Source organism: Acanthopagrus latus, chromosome 7 (assembly GCF_904848185.1).
Source record: "Acanthopagrus latus isolate v.2019 chromosome 7, fAcaLat1.1, whole genome shotgun sequence".
Taxonomy (NCBI): Eukaryota; Metazoa; Chordata; class Actinopteri; order Spariformes; family Sparidae; genus Acanthopagrus; species Acanthopagrus latus.
The window spans coordinates 19,522,545-19,541,170 of NC_051045.1; the positions used below are offsets into that span (position 1 = coordinate 19,522,545).

The 18,626-nt window shown below is 41.1% G+C and overlaps 1 protein-coding gene across 5 annotated transcripts in view; it reads right to left on the reverse strand.

Moving 5' to 3' along the window:
• Positions 1-1,568: 1,568 nt before the first annotated feature.
• The window catches only part of acot7 (acyl-CoA thioesterase 7), a 56,616-nt gene continuing 39,558 nt past the window's right edge, over positions 1,569-18,626 (reverse strand). For all 5 annotated transcript variants that reach the window (XM_037105097.1, XM_037105098.1, XM_037105094.1 and 2 more), the window contains 2 exons: positions 14,735-14,919; positions 1,569-2,044 (listed from right to left, as the gene is read on the reverse strand). In XM_037105097.1, coding sequence (XP_036960992.1) covers positions 1,949-2,044; positions 14,735-14,919 — 281 coding nt within the window. In that variant the 3' untranslated portion in view covers positions 1,569-1,948. The remainder of the gene's footprint in view (positions 2,045-14,734; positions 14,920-18,626) is intronic.

Below are 18,626 nucleotides of genomic sequence, written 5' to 3' on the forward strand. Positions count from 1 at the left end.
GCTTGAGCCTAACTTTATTTTCATGGGAGAAATGAAAAGCACACGTACTGGAGGGACAGACGGTGGGGGGAGACAACAACAAAAAAACAGTAACCTTCAAGATCCAATGACAAATCCGTTTCTGTCTGTGCAAGAAAGCAGCACGATGAGGAGCAAAGGTCCAAACAAAAATCCATTTTACTGAGGTTTAGACCCGTGCGGCTCTCTGTTCTTCACAGAGCTCGCTCACCGGGCTTTAATCTTTTCATTTCACTCTGGTTTTGATCTCAAATTATTCCTTGCCATCTGTTGCATGGGACTGAAGCCTACCTACTCCTCCTGACAAATCAAACGTGAGCCTAAGAGTGCTCTCGATACTCAAATGAGAGACTGATCCTGCTAAATATTTGAACAGCAGTTTTTATGGGCGTTTAATAATCACAGCCTTTTCAGTCCTAGCATGGCCATATGGATATTGATTTCTCGCTGGCTGCTGCTGCTGACCTCAATTGATCTTTCTGATCTTCCTTTGCGCACACATGCGAAAAACCCCAAGCGACATGTAAAGAGGAAGATGCCCACACAGAGGCATTTCTTTCCTGTCCTTGGTTCCTGTGGGTCCAAAAGATGGCATCTGGAGACAAAGGGGGTGAGACGGAGAGGAGGCTGGGGGAGACAGGGGCACAAACGGAGTGAACGAGAGGAAGAATAAAGTGACACTGCGAGAGAATGGAGATGGATGACGACACGACGGTAGGAGGCAGAGGGAAAGGAGATCGTGCCGAGGCAGAGCCGAGGCTAGAGTCAAAGTGTGACAGACAGGCAGAGGAGGAGGGGGAGAGAGAGAGAGAGAGACAGGGAGAGAGGGAGGGAGAAGGGGGAGGGCCGGCGTGGGAGAGATGCGAGCTGAGTCAAAGCCCCCGAGCTCCCCTGATTTCTCTGTGAAAGACACAGTGCTGAAAAGATAGATAGCGTGTGACTTTTTTCCAAGGCATGCCCAAGACAATGACATCATCATCATCAAAACTAGCAAGGTCACGAGGCAGGCGGGAGCGCCAGACTCTCGCTTGGATCTTTGATTCATTATTACTAGTGCACTGCCCATGATTCCTATAGAAAAGTGGGAGGTTAAGTAGCTTTTTCATGGATGGCCAAATGAGGCCTTGCTTGAAGGTGGGACGTCAGGGATGTTTAGGTTTGTTGTGAAATTCAAAATTCCAGGGTATAATTGGCTGTTTATGACTTTTTTTTTATTTTGCCATTATATTTCACCTTCAAAACTATTTACCTTGCCTTGCTTGGTGTCACTGCTCCACATTCAGCCGTCTCCTTGTTGTTTTGACTCATTAAACAACAAAACGACTCCACTACACACTAAACAGACTACACCAAACACTACATAACACACTAACTATACACTCTAAACACGCTAAATGTCACAAATCTCTCAACTCTCAAAACTCTCTATCTCAAATCCGACATTGCACACCCTTAAACCATGCAGCAGCCATGTTGAAAATCACAGGTCAGTCCTATCCTGATCTGCAGAGATATTTTAGGCACACACACACACACACACACACGCACACACACTCAAAGATTTCTTGCTTTTATAGAGAGATTCACCTTTTTATTCATCACTTTGCACCGATCATGAAGTCTTCATACCTAAAATTCATCTTCAAGTAAAATAGTACTCTTTCCTCTACATACAGTCAGACTGTCACTTTGCACAGTGGTCATGAATAGTCTTCACACATCCCAAAAATAAACTTTTACATACATATACAGCTATATGTGGACACTTTGGTGCATAGTACAGGAAATAAAATATAACCACGGGTTTAGGTTTAACAGGAGGCTACAGTTACAGAGCAGGAGAGAGGGTTTTCATTCCCCTCATACTGTATGTGTGTGGTGGGGTTGATGTACTGCTGTTGCAGGCGTTTAACTCCAGTGAGCAGCGGCGTCACTGCTGCTGCTTCTCCGCCAGTCTCTTTGCTTTATTGTGCAGGTAACGTGCATTGCCTTCCTCGAAACGTCTCTGCTCCTCCTCGCCGTTGATCTGTAGAAGGCAGAAAAAAAGACAAAAGATTTGTTTTCAGACACATTCATCATTTACGCGTGCTGTGCAGTGGGATTTTTCCCCCGCAGTTGTTAAATAATCCGTGGGCTTGAAACTCTGATCTAATTCACCCGTCTGTGCTGTTGTAATTGCCATTCATCTTCTTGATGAATGGTTGAAACTTGGAAAAGATTCGGTATGTGCAGAGCATAAGGATACAGCATGAAAAAGTTGGGGAGCTCTGTAGAACATAAATAAAAACAGAACCTAATCATTTTCAAACAAACTGGGTTTACAGACAGCGGTTTTACAAAGAGTGAACCTCGCCCCATCCTGAGCCTTTTCAAGGATGCCCCTTTCACACCCAATCATAGAACTATCACCTGTGAAAAACTGTCCCAAATTGTTTGAAACATGTTGATGACATCAGACTTCAAACATACAAACAGACATCAAACATACTGCCAAATTATCATGTTCTGTTTAAGTAATTTTTTACACAGCGCCATAACCTTTTTAAACACACACTCAGTGGGTTTAATTTTAAGTTTTAAGTTTGGCTAAGTTTTATTTTAACAGACTATGATAAAAAAGAAAAATAATAATGCAGATAAAATGCAAAGACTGGCTTTTCTTTCCTGTTTGAAAAAATACAGCCTCAAAACACCAAAATGGGGAACTCTGAGGCAGGTGGGTTGAAAACTAAAAGAAAGCTTTGATAATAACTGATCTCCTCGTCCAAAATCCAATAATCCAAAACAAACGGCAGGCAAAAAAAACAAAAACAAGAGTAATCCACAAGTAAAAAAACTAAATTAAGCACAAACCAAAAGCCAACAAAGAGTGAGGGCTTAAAGATTCAGGAATGATTAACTAGTGGAACACAGGCGTTTAAAGAGAAAGGGTGAGAATACAAAACAAAGACAGGAAGTGCAAAGTACAACATGACACATGAGGATACATTTTCAACATAAAACAGGTAATGACAAAAATAGCGCGACATCCAACTTCATCAGTATGAACTGCTGTGTCTCAAACTCTATCTCTTTTGAAAATATATGGTTACAAATCCGTAAATCCGTGTACAGCTCAACCCTTGATGGGGGGTTTTAAAAGCTGAAGCTGAAACCACATGAGGTGACTTGTAAGACATTTGCAGGCTATAAAGCATCATTATGTAGAAATAGGCATTCGGTGCAATTTGGTGGCCCACACAGTGTGAGAGTGTGACAGCAATGTCATAAAAAAATCCAAGCTCTGTAATAGACTGTCAGATGTAATGTAGGTGCTAGCTACAAATAAAACCTGTTACATCATTACAATGTTACATTATGTCTTGATTAGTCATTGTAGGGTAAATACATATATACATAACGTTGCATTGTCGACATGTGGATGCTTGTAGATGATTTTGGGCTGGACCGACACCTAATTCAAATGTCACACTACTTTGCAGCACATGCAAATGAGCATTCACAGCCCCCCTGTTGAACTTTTTCAGCTGTACCATTGTACTGTGCTGAAGCACCCTCATCTCTTTCCATTACGGGGTGTTATTGTCTCAGTTGGTTTTCGCATATACAACAAAATATTGGTATCACACCCAGGAGCTCTGGTAAGCCCTGGATGTGCAGCTGCTGCGTCTCACTTCGCCACATCTGTTTTTAATTGTAGCAGCACGTTCGAGCCTGTGAGGAACACGTCTTCTCTTTCTCCTTCACTTAGCTCAGTTTGGCTGCCGATTCGTGGGAGGATGCACTTGCTAGCCAGCACAGTTTAATTAGACTGCCTGGCAAACCTCGTGACTTAAACAACAATACCACCACCAGTGACAGTGTCAACACTTTGTTTTATTGCGCTGCCCCACTCTCCCACTCCCTCATCTGCATGCTTCTCTAAAGGGAGCAGCGGAGGGTGTTGTATGCGATCGTGTGCGCATACTGTATTTGTTTGGTGTATAGAATACAGCATTCGTGACATGTTCAGATGGTGAATCTTTGTTGTCGACACAGCAGGTGGACGGCAGATTCAGGAGCACCTGCCACTCAGCAGCATTCTGAGAGCAGAGCTGACAGATGGCGTCTTAACTTTATGGAGTGAGCAGGGTGGTAAGAGATATAACAAAACATCATGCCAGGGACAAGCCCAAGGGTCATGACTCAAACGTGACGAGAATATTAAAATAGTGACGCTGAGCTACAAAGCGAACACAAGTGGGAGTATATTCTCTGTAGAGCAGGTTCAAGAGCATGCAGCTGCAATATCGGTGTGTTTGTTGCATGCTTGTTATATAACAGTCAACATACTGCTCAGTCAATTTTGCTTTTGCCGTTCAACTGAAAGTAATCGCTGATTCCGGTTCATTGACTTTCAAAAAAAAGATAAAGAAGAAAAAGAGGCCGACTTGCACCGCTGTATTTTCAAACATTTTAAGCTGAGGTGCTGCTCAGACAATCTACTTTTCAAAAAGTGAATTCACTCAGACCAAATCTGTAAATGTGTACATGACCAGGAGATTTGGGATTTTGATCTGCTGTAAGAAAGTTACAAAACTGCAAATTCATGAATATAAAAGCAAGTTACAAAGCGTTTAATGTCTGAAGAGGCTTTTAATAGCATGAGGTATATCAATTTTGAACTCTGTGTTGGTGGTTGCCAATCATTTACACAAAAGTTTTGCTCTGTAAAATATAATAACATCATGTATTTAAGTGAAATAGTTATGGGCAACTGCATGAATTTTATACATTAAAGTGTGTTGACACGTCTTTTACAGGGAGTACTACTGTATATGTGGAAAAAGAAGTATAAAGCCTTTTTCTGGCTCCAGAAGAAGCAGCATGTCATCTGATAGTCTGCCACCAGTGATGTCACTCACTGGCCCAGACACATTGTGGGTAATGTAGGAGCTAGGTTTTAAAAGAAGTCCTGTTGGCTAGAACTCCACTCCAATAACAATGTTGGACTCATTATGGACAGCTCAAATGCATATGATCCGTGCATTCTTCTGTCTTTTCTTTTTTTTTTTTTACACTTAAAGTGAAGTTGCTGTATATTGTAAGAAGCCATCTTGATTTTACCACTTTATCACTGCACAGAAAGCAAGTATTATCTTTTGAAGTGGTCACCAACCTGTGGCCTGACAGAAACAAGGCCTTGATTATTCTCTATTACAAATCACAGCCTCCATCTATTCATGCTGTGTAGTAGAAGGGTACATTAGCTGATTAGTTACCATTTCCAACTGGACTGCAAACAGCACAATGCACAGTGTGCCGATCATTACCGCATTATTAAAACAAGACCTGACAAGGTGATTCTGAATCCTGACACCAAGCGGAGGTTTATTAATCATCCTACTTTAATACAGCTACTGGGCGTACCGATCATCCATCATTTAACAAAACACTGGTCTGAAATGATTTCATTACCAGCCCAAAAATAACTGCAGCCGTGCGACAACAGCAAAGTAAAACAGCAGTGTGTGTAAATGTAGATGAGAGAAACAGTGAAAGGTAAAACATTTCTTTCTCGCTACAGTCGACAAAGACAAACAGCTTTTTGATACGCGGTGTCACTGGGTGGATACAGGATAATAAGTCAACATAATGTTCTGGAGACAGCTGTTATTAGCCATAGGTTGGTGCAAACTGTACTGTGTTTAGTCCAGGGTCCACAATGTGTATTCACATTAACCATGTGTACAGCTTTTACTGTACAGTAAAACATTGTTTGGGTTGTTTTGCCAATTTTATAGCATTGAAATATTTTTTTATTCATATTGGAACCATCATGTGTAAATGATCTTTTAATGTGTTTGTGAAATGCTACAGATTAATCATTGGTCATCTTTCTGACATTTAATAATGATGAATGAGAAGGTTTACAGGTTTGTGTGCGGGCGCAGTGCTATAAATATCCACCGTACATCGGGTCACACGTAATAACAGCTGTTCTGGAGCTGCTGGAGAACCACGCTGATGCAACACGGTCGGCTAAGTTGCAGTGGATTGTTTTTGGTGTAATGAGTGGTGAATCAATCATGCAAGCAGATGTTTAAGGTTCTTCCTACTTCTGTTTATAGATAATTATGGGAATGGAAATTAAGATTGTGTGGTGGTCAGTGTTTATAAAACAGAATCAAGCGTAAGCACAGCTTCATAAAAACAAGTTTTTGTGCATCTGGCCCCAGATGGTAGTCAAATGCTGCCGTTTGGACCTTTTTGGCATGTTTATTAACAATGTCTTCAGGCGGGTTTTACCTTTTTGTTGTCATTAATTCTCACACTCAAACCCCTCATATTCCTCTGGTCCCCCCGACCCCCCCCCCGACCCATTCAGGCCCCTGAGGTACTAACCATTATTTAATTACACTTTTAAAACCACGGTGAGCCTCAGCCTGAAGTGTTTTAATGAGCGTGTCAACCCATTAAAAGCAACCGTACACCTGACTACTGCTAATACAGATTAACTTTTAATAACAATATGAGATGGGGGCCTCTAAAATGTCTAAGCAAACGAAAGATGGTTTGGGCAGGGGGAGAATGTGAGACTGATCGATATGCTAGAGTTAGTGGTAGTCGATTGATGCGTCTGTGTCTTACATTTGTGGTTTTAGCATTGCTATTTCGGTCCAAGGAACTGGTTTCCAAGTATATAGTTAATTTCTTATCAGTATTGTATGCTCAATATCTGATTTGACTTGCATCATAAATTTTTTCAGTCCCTCTGTACAACTTTTTAAGCTTCAGAGAAGCAATTATTATTTTTACATATTCCATTAAATAAATTTAACAATGGCTTTTTTTTTTTACTCTTTAACAGTAATAGTAGGATATGATGGTCCAAGTGAAGCTACCTCATTTACAAAGTCCTGTTTCTACTTTTTTGTTCATATGTACATGAACGTGTGCACGTTAGTCCCCTGCTTAGACTTAGTGTGCATTCCTGCCAGGCTGCACGTGTGCACGCATAATATGTGGGGGCTCATATGCAGATCACATTTGCATAACTCAATGAGACGATTGCTAGGCTCAAAATGTCCTTTCGGTGTCCCCATGTAATTAGTATTCCCACAGTGGCTCCAGTATAATAACTATGATTATGCAGGATCATCAACTACAACGGGTGGCTCTCCGATGCAGAATCAACCTCGCAAAAAGGAAGCCATGCTTGTTTAACGGCGTCTTCGACTGACTCCTTTCTACATTTCAGGCAGCAACATTCTAAACATATTATGATATGAAGTCGCAACTACTGTTTGCTGCCCAGCAAAGGTAAACCGCAGTAACTACGCTCACTACGAAACAGAGATAAAAGGCATCAAAGTTTTTTTGACTACCCAGCAAAGCGTGTTAGCGGTAGAACAGCGGTTATGCTGTCATTATGGACAGTATGTATTCTTCAAGGGATTTTCATAACTTAAAAATCATGGCCAATTATCTGACCTATGACCCTCTTTACCTGAAAAAGAGATACAGGTAGTAGATATAGATGTAGATATACAAGTAATATAACTTCAATATTCTTCTTGTCTTCTTCCCGTGAAAATCTAATTCTGACTTTATTTCTAATTTCATTACATCTTTATTTAATGGTTTTGAAGTCTGCATGTTTAAACGGTTGAAATAGATCAAGTAATTAAGAAAAAGCTAAACAATCCTCAAGCAATCCATTGCCTGGGAACACATGAAATGATCAATTTGAACGTCATCAACTGGGAACCGAAACAAAGTCCAGACCTAAGAGCCTTGGCTGAAGGGTCTGGATGGCCAAGAAAAACAGCTGTTTCACCTGGTGAGCTGGTCATCCGTTACGATAACAGTTGAATGGAGTGTGACAAACCAAATGGTGCAAACCTGGAACAGGGACAGGGCTTGTGAAAGGGACTGCTCGGATGATGCCAGCAAAATGCCAGAGGGGTTCCTTTGTGTTGGCACATGCTGTTACAACGGAGTGCAAGGGGCTTCAGCGGCGCTGCCAAACACCAGTGTCTCAAAAGTAGCACGAAGACATACGTAACTGGCTCAAGACAAATAATAGCCATCTGGACTGGCATGAGCCTGGGTACTAACCTACATGTTAGTGTGACAGAGAGAGAGAGAGAGACTCACACACAAAGGACGACATTTTAGACTATCCTGAGAATCCTTTGTAGACATAAAAAAAAAAAAACCTTAAAATTATCTTTGCTGGCGTTTGCTGAATGCTGAAAGGATTCATGCTGACCATGGACGTGTACATTCAATCATGATTAATATTTAATGCTGCCGATGTTTTCTCTTTTTTTTGTTTTTGTTTTAGCATGTAAAGCACAAATTCTTTAACAATCTGGCCTTCCTCACAGTTTCAGAACCTGCAGAGTTGCATATGTGACAACCTGATATATACAGCTTCAAGGTAGTTATTATGTATTCTGGGTTGTTTTTTTTAGTTTGTTTGTTCTGACAACATTATGTAAGTGTGTAACGCCTACAAAGCATTAAATCAAAGCAAAATATGCCAGTTATGAATGTTTCAGATAATTCTGACAGCAGGTAACAACCAGGTGACTTTGAGCCCAGTAAAATAAGATTTTAAAAGGATTGCTTTGCACTCCTCACGCAATTATCAGAAATGAATAGACCCCAGTCCTCACCTGAAAAATTTCAGTCGACAATATGCACAATGCCTCTGCATCCCTTCAGAAATTTTTGACTGTAATTTAGGGAATAAAATAATGTGAGCTGAGCTGGGCTGAAAAAACAACTTTTATGACAGGCCAGACAGAAATGGTTTTCACTGAGCTGTAGCCACGTTTTGCTTCGAGGCTTCAAAGTAATAATGAAGCAAATCAGAAGCACTCCTACTTGTATGAACTTTGTGTTAAAAATGAGCAGCAGTGCTAGCTGGCTCTGTTTGTGTGCCTGTCGGCCCACTTTTAATTAAAAGTGACACTTTCCTGCTCCTTCTCTGGCACTGCCGAGGGTCACTGTAGGAGATGTCGAAAATTAAAAACCAGGACTGGAAGAGACAGAACGCAACAAAAATGTTTACAACATTTCCCCTGTTTAGTCAGTCGTGTGGTTGAACTGCACGAATGTGTTTTATTGACACTCACAAATGGATTACATCATTTGGTTTGGGCTGTGTGTTTAGAATCTCACAGGCTTCTATGCATATTCATGAGTAAGATATAGTGAAAAAAAATTCATGATAAGCCATCGATGAGAACAACCATAGGTATGATGTGCTCTGTGCTGCGCCTCGGATCACCACCGCGTCAGAAATATCTGCAACTCTGGCACCAGTGTACCCGTTAACCCGTTGCTGATTGTCTTGAATGGGAGGCATCTAAAAATAAACGTGCATCGCTTCATGTGGACTACGGGAGGTTGTCATGACAACCGGGCTTGTTTTTGTGTCACGGGAGGCCAGCTGAGTCTCTGCCAGCGAGGAGGGGAGGCAGGAGGAAGGAGCGAAAGATGAAGAGAAGGGGATGAAGGAGGAGAGATGCGATAAAACAAATGTCTGGAAGGGAGAGGAATGAAGAAGAAAGCGAGATGTCCGAAAACGTGTGTCTGAATGATTGCTGAATGCAGCAAACACAGTTAAAGGCAACAGCCACCTTTTCATTCATATTGTAACACACATCCGCCACTCGGTCTCTGCCAAGTGTACAATCGAATCCTTCCACCACCAGCTGGCATTCAGCACAGACTGGCCACTGGCCGAGGATTCAAAGATCTGACCTTCTGGTAACGAGCCAGTTTTTCCAACCTTCAGGCGACTGCTCACCCATCAAAACCATCAGAAACACAACAGACATACGCTGCTCAACGGTGCTTTTCGATTTATTCCCATGCCATCCCAGCGTGGACATACATTATTTCAGTGCTTTCCAAGGGTACTGCTGCAGAGAGGCGAGGAACCCCCCCGATATCCTCCCCTCTGCTCCTGCTGTCCTCTTTCCCTACTTCAGCATTACCCACAGTACACTAACGCTACTGACAGCCCATCTACAACCCCCAACGCAGAGTCCCTAACCCCCCGCTGAGCTAAAACAGGAAGATCTAAAAATAGTATAACACAGCGGGCTCACACAGGAGAAAGCAAGGATGAGAGAATGAGGGGGAAATCACCTGCAGTCGAAAATAGCAGAAGCTGTCCCTTCGATCAGGCCTATTTATAGGAGCAAAATCTGCCACAATGTCAAGTAAATTGAATTCGGGAGCTCCGACATGGGGGTGTTTTATCTTTCAGTTTGGTTCATGTGAGCCTTATCTATCTAAAGGAGCATAAACATATGTGACGCATGTGGTGCAGATTTTGGCAAAATGCCAAACCGAGGAACACTTTCAGCCTCTGACTGAGAAAATGAGTCCACATCTGATCTTCCACTGAGTTGGTTACCAAGGAGAGAGGCAGATAAGAAGACGTGGAGCCGGGTGTCACTGAACATGTTAGCCACTTACAACAGAGGATCCTGTTCACCACAGTGACTCACTGAGTCATTTTTAATGTGATCTCCAAAATTACAGATGGTCTCTACTAAGAACTCAAAGTTAGGGGTTAGGGTTAGCCAGCTAGCCTAGCTTAGCGAAAAGACTTGAAAGAGCAGGCCTGGCTTGTAAAACATAATAAAGGTCAGCTCTAATGCATAATTAACATGTTATATCTTGTTTGTTTAATCTTCACAACGACTTTCAATGTGCTTATGTGTCGGAGTATTTGTTGGCCAAGTGTATTCACTTCCTAGAGTCTAGAAATTGTCCAGCAAATGCATTGTAGCCTTCTTTATGATGACAACTTGTCATTTTCCTTCTTTGGACAAAGCTTTGTTGTCTTTATGCAAAGCTAACGAGCTACTGGCTGCAGCAAGAAGCACAAAGTTGTTGTTGACGATAAGTCCGCCACATTCTCATCTCATTCTCATCGAACCCCTGGCAAGAAGCAAATGAGCCTATCTCCCATTTCTTTTTTTTTCTTTTTTTTTTTTTTTCAAAAGGCCAAAGCATCAAAGAAAGGACATGACTATACATTACAGAAACCAAAACCTAAAAGGTTTGTGCTTCACCTTAAAGGTCCTGTGTGAAGGATTTAGGGGGAGAAATAGAATCTATATCCACAATTGCGTTTTCATTAGCGTACAATCATCTGAAACTAAGAGCGGTCATGTTTTTGTTAACTTTTATGACTGCAGAGGGAGCAAGTCCTCGTCCACAGAGTACGCCATGTTTCTACAGTAGCCCAGAGCTAACTAGCCAAACTCTAGAAAAGGCCTTTCCCACCATAGGCAAGAGTGACAAACCGCCGGATTGCACTAAATCATACCAAGAAATACTTATTTGACGCGTAAAGATTTTCAACTTGAGCCTTGATTTGCAGCTACACGAGGAAGTTAAATTAATCTGGACATAAGAGACGTGTCTGTCAGGAATCTTTTGTTCTCTGGTTGTCAAAGAAACATTAAAATAAAGCTTTTATTGTACTTGTTCCTCTTTATTGTATTTTTGAGAGAATGTCAGCCTTGCTACTTTTGTCAATCATGCCCACAATAAACTAAAATGAATTTTTAGAGTTGTCTGTCTTTTCACCTTTTCTAATTTGCAACAATATCACAACGAGCACATGTATTATCTGCAGTTTGATGGGACTGTTTAGAACAATAGATGGTGGCAGCTGCCCTGGGTAAGATAAAAAAAAAAAATGGAAGGACAGGGAGGTCAAATGTTTGTCACGCTTGGCTCAACTCTGTATTATCTGACTTGCTAGGCTAATTAACGGCATCATCGCATTTCCACCCCTCACAGTCCCGTCTCCACTGTTGGGGGAAATTCAGGTGTTAATTGGATTGACGTGTTAAACCTTATTTCCTGGATGTGATGCCTCTCCGTCATACACACCAAGGGACTGACATCTATGAATAGGTTTACTGCCACCCATAACAGTCTGACTGGGCACCACCTCCCTCATCCAACGTTTAAGACCTCAGCAAATAGTTATAAAGCCAGAAATAGCCCTGATTGAGCCTCGTCGTCCTTCTCTCGCTCATATAAATAAACACATTTGTGCTCAGTGATCTGTTCAAGCACGTGCACATCCACACGCAAGGCCAGCTCTCACTCACGAACCTTTGCACGCATTAGAGCTTTATTTGTCTTTCTTTTACACACAAACACAAATAAAATCGGTCTACGTCGCCTCTCCGTCCAGCGTTTTCTCTCTAACGCAATCGTGCATAAATTTCCCTTATTTTCTGCCCCTGTTTATCTGACGTGCTACATCAGAGCCCTGGCAGCCCGAGCTCCATTTAGATTTCCATTTATAGTGTTGAAGATGAATTATTAAAATCACCCGGCGATTTTTTTTTTAGCCCCTCTCTTCATAAAAATCGAGGTGAACGGAGAAATTACAATGACTCTAATCATCGCTGCAATTCCCCGCCATTAAAACAAAAGCCACGAGCGGCCTGCACGGGATAGAGAAGCAAGTAATGAATGCGAGGGAGACAATGGGCGAACCAAATGGACGGTTTTGTGAAATGGAAATTGGAGGATTGACGGGCGCTTTTGAAAATGGGCCGGTGGAGACGCACATTTCTGTCTGCCACTGCACCTTTAAGTGTGTGTGAATGTTTATGGTACGAGAGGTCAACACACTCATTACGCCCCGTTTCCACACTTCACTCACAACCACGCAGTTAAAGTTCTACCTGTAAATTTTCTTATTACATGCTTGTGATATCTGGATAATGGCAGGACGTGTTGTTATGCGGCGCTTTTTATTTTTATGTGTTCCACTCTTAATATTGCTGCTTGGTCTTTTAGTGCATTTTCCTGCCTCACTCAGTACTGAGTGATTAGCTCAGTCGCAAGCTCTCAGAATTTTGTACAAGTTTACACTTGAGAGAATAATCACCTGCTTACTGAAGCTGCCCACTCATGCCCATGCCATTGTTATGGACTTTGCTTGAGCAAAAAGCTTTCATTACCACATCCATCAAACGCTGCTTCATACCTTGTTTTGCTGCGTCTACTTTGGGACTGATTAAGCACAGCTTCCCTGTCGCTGTTACCAGCGTTGGGTCAGGTGTATGCGAGCTGACCAATCAGAGCAGAGTGGGTATACAGGAGGGGGCTTTAAATAGACAGGACATGAAACAGAGCGTTTCTGACAAAAGACAGTGCTGCTGCACTGGACTGTATGAGGAAAGTAATTATGAACCTGAAAATGATCATAATATGTCTCCTTTTATTGCCTGTCACTGGGTTGGATATTGACTTACACAACCAGGTGAAGTCATAAAGTTAAAACTACTTTTTAAGGCAGAGCGTTGAGGAAAGAAGCTAAAACAAATTTTACTTTGTTTCACCATCGTCATCTTTTGTCCAAAGGGGCCGCTAGAATCAACAAAAAAATGGAAGTTCCTTGTTGTAGCTTTAAATAAATGTTCATTTCAATCCACTAAATGCCTTGTTTTGTGCTTTAAATGTGATTTAAATGGCTCCTCTATTGTCTAAATCCCGTTCCCGCATAGAAGTTGGACGAGCTTTAAAGCGATCCCGACAGAGACAATCAGGGCATGCGGCTGGCGCCAGGAAATAATTTCAATGTGCTGAGTAAAACAGATGGCCAGAGCGCTCAGTGTTTGCATATAAACAAGGTTTGTATCCTGCCGAGCCAGAACAAACAGGAGGCATCCCTGTCCAGGTAAACATGCACACTTTACATCTAGACCAACAGGTGCTGAGTCAGCCAGACTTTGTTACCCAGGGACGTTGCGGAGATATTAACATTCGGCCCTCAGTGCTTAAAGGTAATATGCAGACACAGCAAAGATTTTAATGCTGACAAGAAAAATATGCAAATAACCGATAGTGTGTCTCTTTTTCTGAGCATTCAAAAAGTCACTGGTGTCACTGACTGAAGTGATGTTATCAGGGCAAAAATCTGAGAACCTGAAGAGACTACATTTCCTGAATAAGAAGCGAAGAATCTGTGAATATTAAATTGGGATATGATGAGGAATCCACATCTTGTATTGAAACAAAGTTTCCCTGCAAACTAACTAGAGAATAACTCAAATTCGCAAGCAAAGTCAATTAAGTTGAGATGTATTGAGATTACTGTGATGCATAACAAAGCTATAGAACTTATATTTAACAGCCTGGAAAAATACTTATTTGTGAACTTTATAAAGCGTCAAGTTTTTTCGATACAATTGGTCACCCAAGGATTAGTTTCCAATTTCCAATGGAATCTTTTTCAGCACTCATCCTTAACATAACTGAAAGGGATGTACAGAGTTTCAAGGTGATGCATCAGCAGAATGGAATGATCTAAACAGCAAGAGCCACTTTTACGCTACAAATCGTTGGGATAAGTCAAATAATGTATGTCAATCGGGTTAAAGTACCAGAAGGAGCACATAAAAGTACGACAAATGCCAAAAATTAGCCCTAAATTCAAAACAGCCGACATCCTTTTGGGTTCAGGTCATGGCACAGGAGACATTTTTGTAGGTCTCAGTGTGACACACATGTGTACTGAATTTCATGCATGTAGGTGAAAGTAGTCCTGGGTAAGAAGAGAAAGAAAGAAAGAAAGAAAGAAAGAAAGAAAGAAAGAAAGAAAGAAAGAAAGAAAGAAAGACAGAAAGAAAGAAAGAAAGAAAGAAAGAAAGAAAGAAAGACACATGATGGTACAAACCTTCAGAGGAGGGACAGGCAGAGGCCTGTTGTGCTTGTCCAGGGAGATGAAGGTGAAGAAGGCCGAGACGGCGCGATATTTCCCCTTCTCTGCCTCCACCAATGAGGTAGCATCCACCAACACTTCAATCTCCATAGACTTGTTACTGACAAACGTGAGCCTCCCAGTCACCGTCACCACACAGCCTAAAGGAGATGAGGAAAAAGAGGAGAAAAACATGTTTGACGTTCATGGAGCACATTGGTTTTGTCCGTGACAATGATGCCAGAAAAGACAGTTACATCGCAGCAAGGAAGCGGGAGGCATCTCAAACTGCTTCCGTCTTGGTTTATTATCATTTCCCAAGAGCGCTTCAACTTAAAAAAAAATTCTTTATGTTTGATTCAAGCGCCTCTATCCTACAGCTATTCATGGAAAATAGTTTCAGAAGAAGAAGCTGCCCTCTCTCCTCATATATAGTAACACTGAACATGAGCTGAACACGAGCTGGCTGGTGTATCGACACCGTCGACCGAGGAAAACTTCAGCTCTGCTGTTGCAATCTGCTTCACGTTGTTGCATCACTTCTTGACTCGCTGGAGTGTGCTCCGCCGAAGGTCAGCAAACATTTTTGTGTGGTTTTAGTACGAGAGAAGAGTGAAACAACATGTGCAAATAAAGTTGCGTTGGGTTTTGTTGAGGGTGTTGATGTTTACCGTATAACTATACATTATGTTCAGTGTTGCAGATCACATGCTGACCAGAACATGAGTCCGATCTGATGCATCTGATGTGTCTGGCTCATCAAATGTTTGTGCACTTCTACCTCCGCAGAGGTGAAAAAAAAGACATTCAACTAACAGTATCGGGCATTGCTGATGTGTTTCTTTATTCTCTTTGATGTGTCTGTTTGATGTGTACTGTATTATTACTGCTGTTGCCATGGAAACGAGGAGAGAAGGTGTTATCCCCCCCCGTCTAGGACAGATCTGGAGTATGTGACAGATCTTATAAAACCGTCAAAGTCATAAATAATAAAAGACATACATGGGAAATGAAAAAAGGGCTCTTATCAAAGTACGGCCTGCAAACAATTTCGACAGGAGTTGAAATTTCAGTGGTGTGTCGTTTCAGTGATGGAGCTCTTGTACTCGTGCAGGAAACTCTTAATAAAACTCTCTCCAGACTCAAGAATATCCTCAGACTGAAACCGGACATCACTGACTGTCTGATTGATCACAGAAATAATGACAGAAGTACACTGTGTGTAAAGTTGACACCAGTCAAAGTGTTGGTTTCTTTTAATCACGACCACAATCCCTCTTTAACCTTGACCTAGTTGTATTATGTTGTCTAGACTTGAATAGGCTTTAATATCAGAAAATATTTGGTTTGAATATTACGTGCTGATAAACAACAGACTTTGCTGTTCGGGTTTTTTTCAGTTTATTGTTTGTTGATCACTCTTGCAAAATGTTTTGTAAAATGAAGCTGAGAAAAATGTTTACCACTGTCATTGATGAAAATGCTCATATATTAACACATACTTCATAAAGTGTGAGGTGGTAATCACCACATGTTAGCACATTTAACACTGACTCTAGTTTGTGCTCATGAATCTGTGTTGCTACCCTTATATATTTCAAGGTGAAATGACATATTTAATAGCCCTTTAGCTTAGCTATGGTTAGCATTCAGCCACTTCCAAACTAACATTACCATCTGATGGTGTTCCAAAAAACAATTGTTAAGGCATACATTCATTCTGAAGTATCTATGCACATATTGCACACATGTATATAGGCTTGGAATTGAAAGGATGTACTGTAATCAATCAGTAATGTTAGCTGGGCAGTGGTAGAATGCTAACGTTAGCTAAGGGGTTAGCAAATATGTAGTTTAACCTTGAAATAATACCTCAGGTCAGATTTTCACTATTGATCAACTTTTCAGTTGCTGGCCAACTGGTAAGGAGGGAAATTAGAGGAATTTGTCAAATACCATGTGTTTACGACTTCTTTTTAACACAGCAGCAAATGAGCACACCACCCTGAGCGAGGCATTAGAAGGGAAAGGCCGCCGTAAAAAAAAAAAAACAGGCACTCGAGGTTTGTTTTTCTATTTATTTAAGGTAGTCTTCTGTACATTAGGGATCATATGGGGGCAATAACAGAGTTTTTTTTTTGTTGGGTGAGTGATGGAAAAAGATAAAACTACAAGCTTTATTTCCAGCCCTCTTTCAGCCCTCTTTGCTATTACAACAGATGTGAGGGATGACATCAAGGTGATAACGTATTCCTACTGAGTGAAGAAGTGTGAAAAGGTGATTAAGTGCAATAATTATATGAGAAATAAGGATGAGGTTCAGTGGCGTAACCATCCATTATTTTCCACGTGGCTTGCTAACCCGCCGCATACACTGAATTTATCTATTCAGTTCCACGTCGTGGGCCCATTGAGTGTTTTTACATGTTACTGCCAGGAGCGAGTCCATGCTCAGCCGAGTAACCTACCTCCGGTGCAGACATATTGGGTCAGTGAGGCGTGCTCTGGTCAATGACATTACACAAAAAAAGAGCCCTTGATGAGACTGGGGGATTTTTTTTTTAAAGACCTTCATGATTAATAATTGATTCATGCAGAAAGTAGATCTTGGACTCGTGCAGCGCTGAAGGTCAGCCAACGGGTCTCTGAGGAGCCGTCTGATGCAGCTAATCTGCAACAGTCCACGCCTTTATGTTATATGCACATACTCGGCCGTGATTGTAATACCTATGAGGTAGCCGCTTGTTATTTCAGCTGCAGCCTGCGTGAGTACAGTGAAGGTTCTTTTTCCTATTTCTCTTTTCTATTCCTGGAAATTGCATTTTTGGATCAGTAAGTGTTTAGAGAAGGACACAAAAGAAAGGAACAAGGCAATATGCAGGTGAAATAACAACCGTCACTTCACACAATTTCTCCAGACACACATTTGGCAGAATAGATTGTTCCTTTTTATTGCTGGGAATCAAAGAAAGTGTCTCCTATTCAGTCACATACTGTGGTGTCAATTTAATCCACAGCGAAGAACTCTTTGATTCAAGGAAAAAACAAGAAATCCTCCAAGATACACAACATTTTCAACTTAATGTATTTCTGAGGCCTGTTGGTAACACTTTAGTTGAGGTCCATGTAGTAGGCATTTGAGATGGTACATGATAAGACTCTTTTAAGTCCTTATAGATACTCATTAACATCAATAAGACTATTTCAGCATAAATAATAGCGTCTTAAACACATTTATTGTTGGCTTCTAGGACATTTATAAGCCTTTATAAAAACAGTCAATACAGTTGATGTTTTGGAACATTAATAAAAGCTTTATGAGTTTCTTCCAAATGTTTATAATGGCATCACTGGCATAGCACTACCTATCATGTCATTTTTAAACCTGCAGTAAGCTTTTTTGTCACTTGTTAAGGTTTATAGGTACTTGGTTATGCATTTACTAACAGTTCATTGTGCCTTGATTAAGAGTCAACAAGGCTTTTTGCAGCTACCAGATCCAAAGCGAGAACAATGCGAGAACTTATTCAGTTAAATAAATACTTTATTATGCACTTGGTAACAGATTTTTCGATTATGTCTTATAATCTAACAATAAATGTGTTAATTAATAATACATTAAAAATGAATAAAGTTTTAGAGATATCGGCCGTAGAGAATTTCAGGTTTGTGCAAATCAAGCTAGATCAATTTCACTTTTATTACACTAAAAATCAATGAATAAGAACATCATTGATGAGTGCGTCTTATGCAATACTGTTCCCTTTATTTCTCTGGCAGACCTTCCCTCTCACCTCTAGCACCCCCCTTTCTCTCTCCCTCAATTCTCTCTCTCTTTTTTTTTTTTCCCCAGCATTCCCCTTTTGAA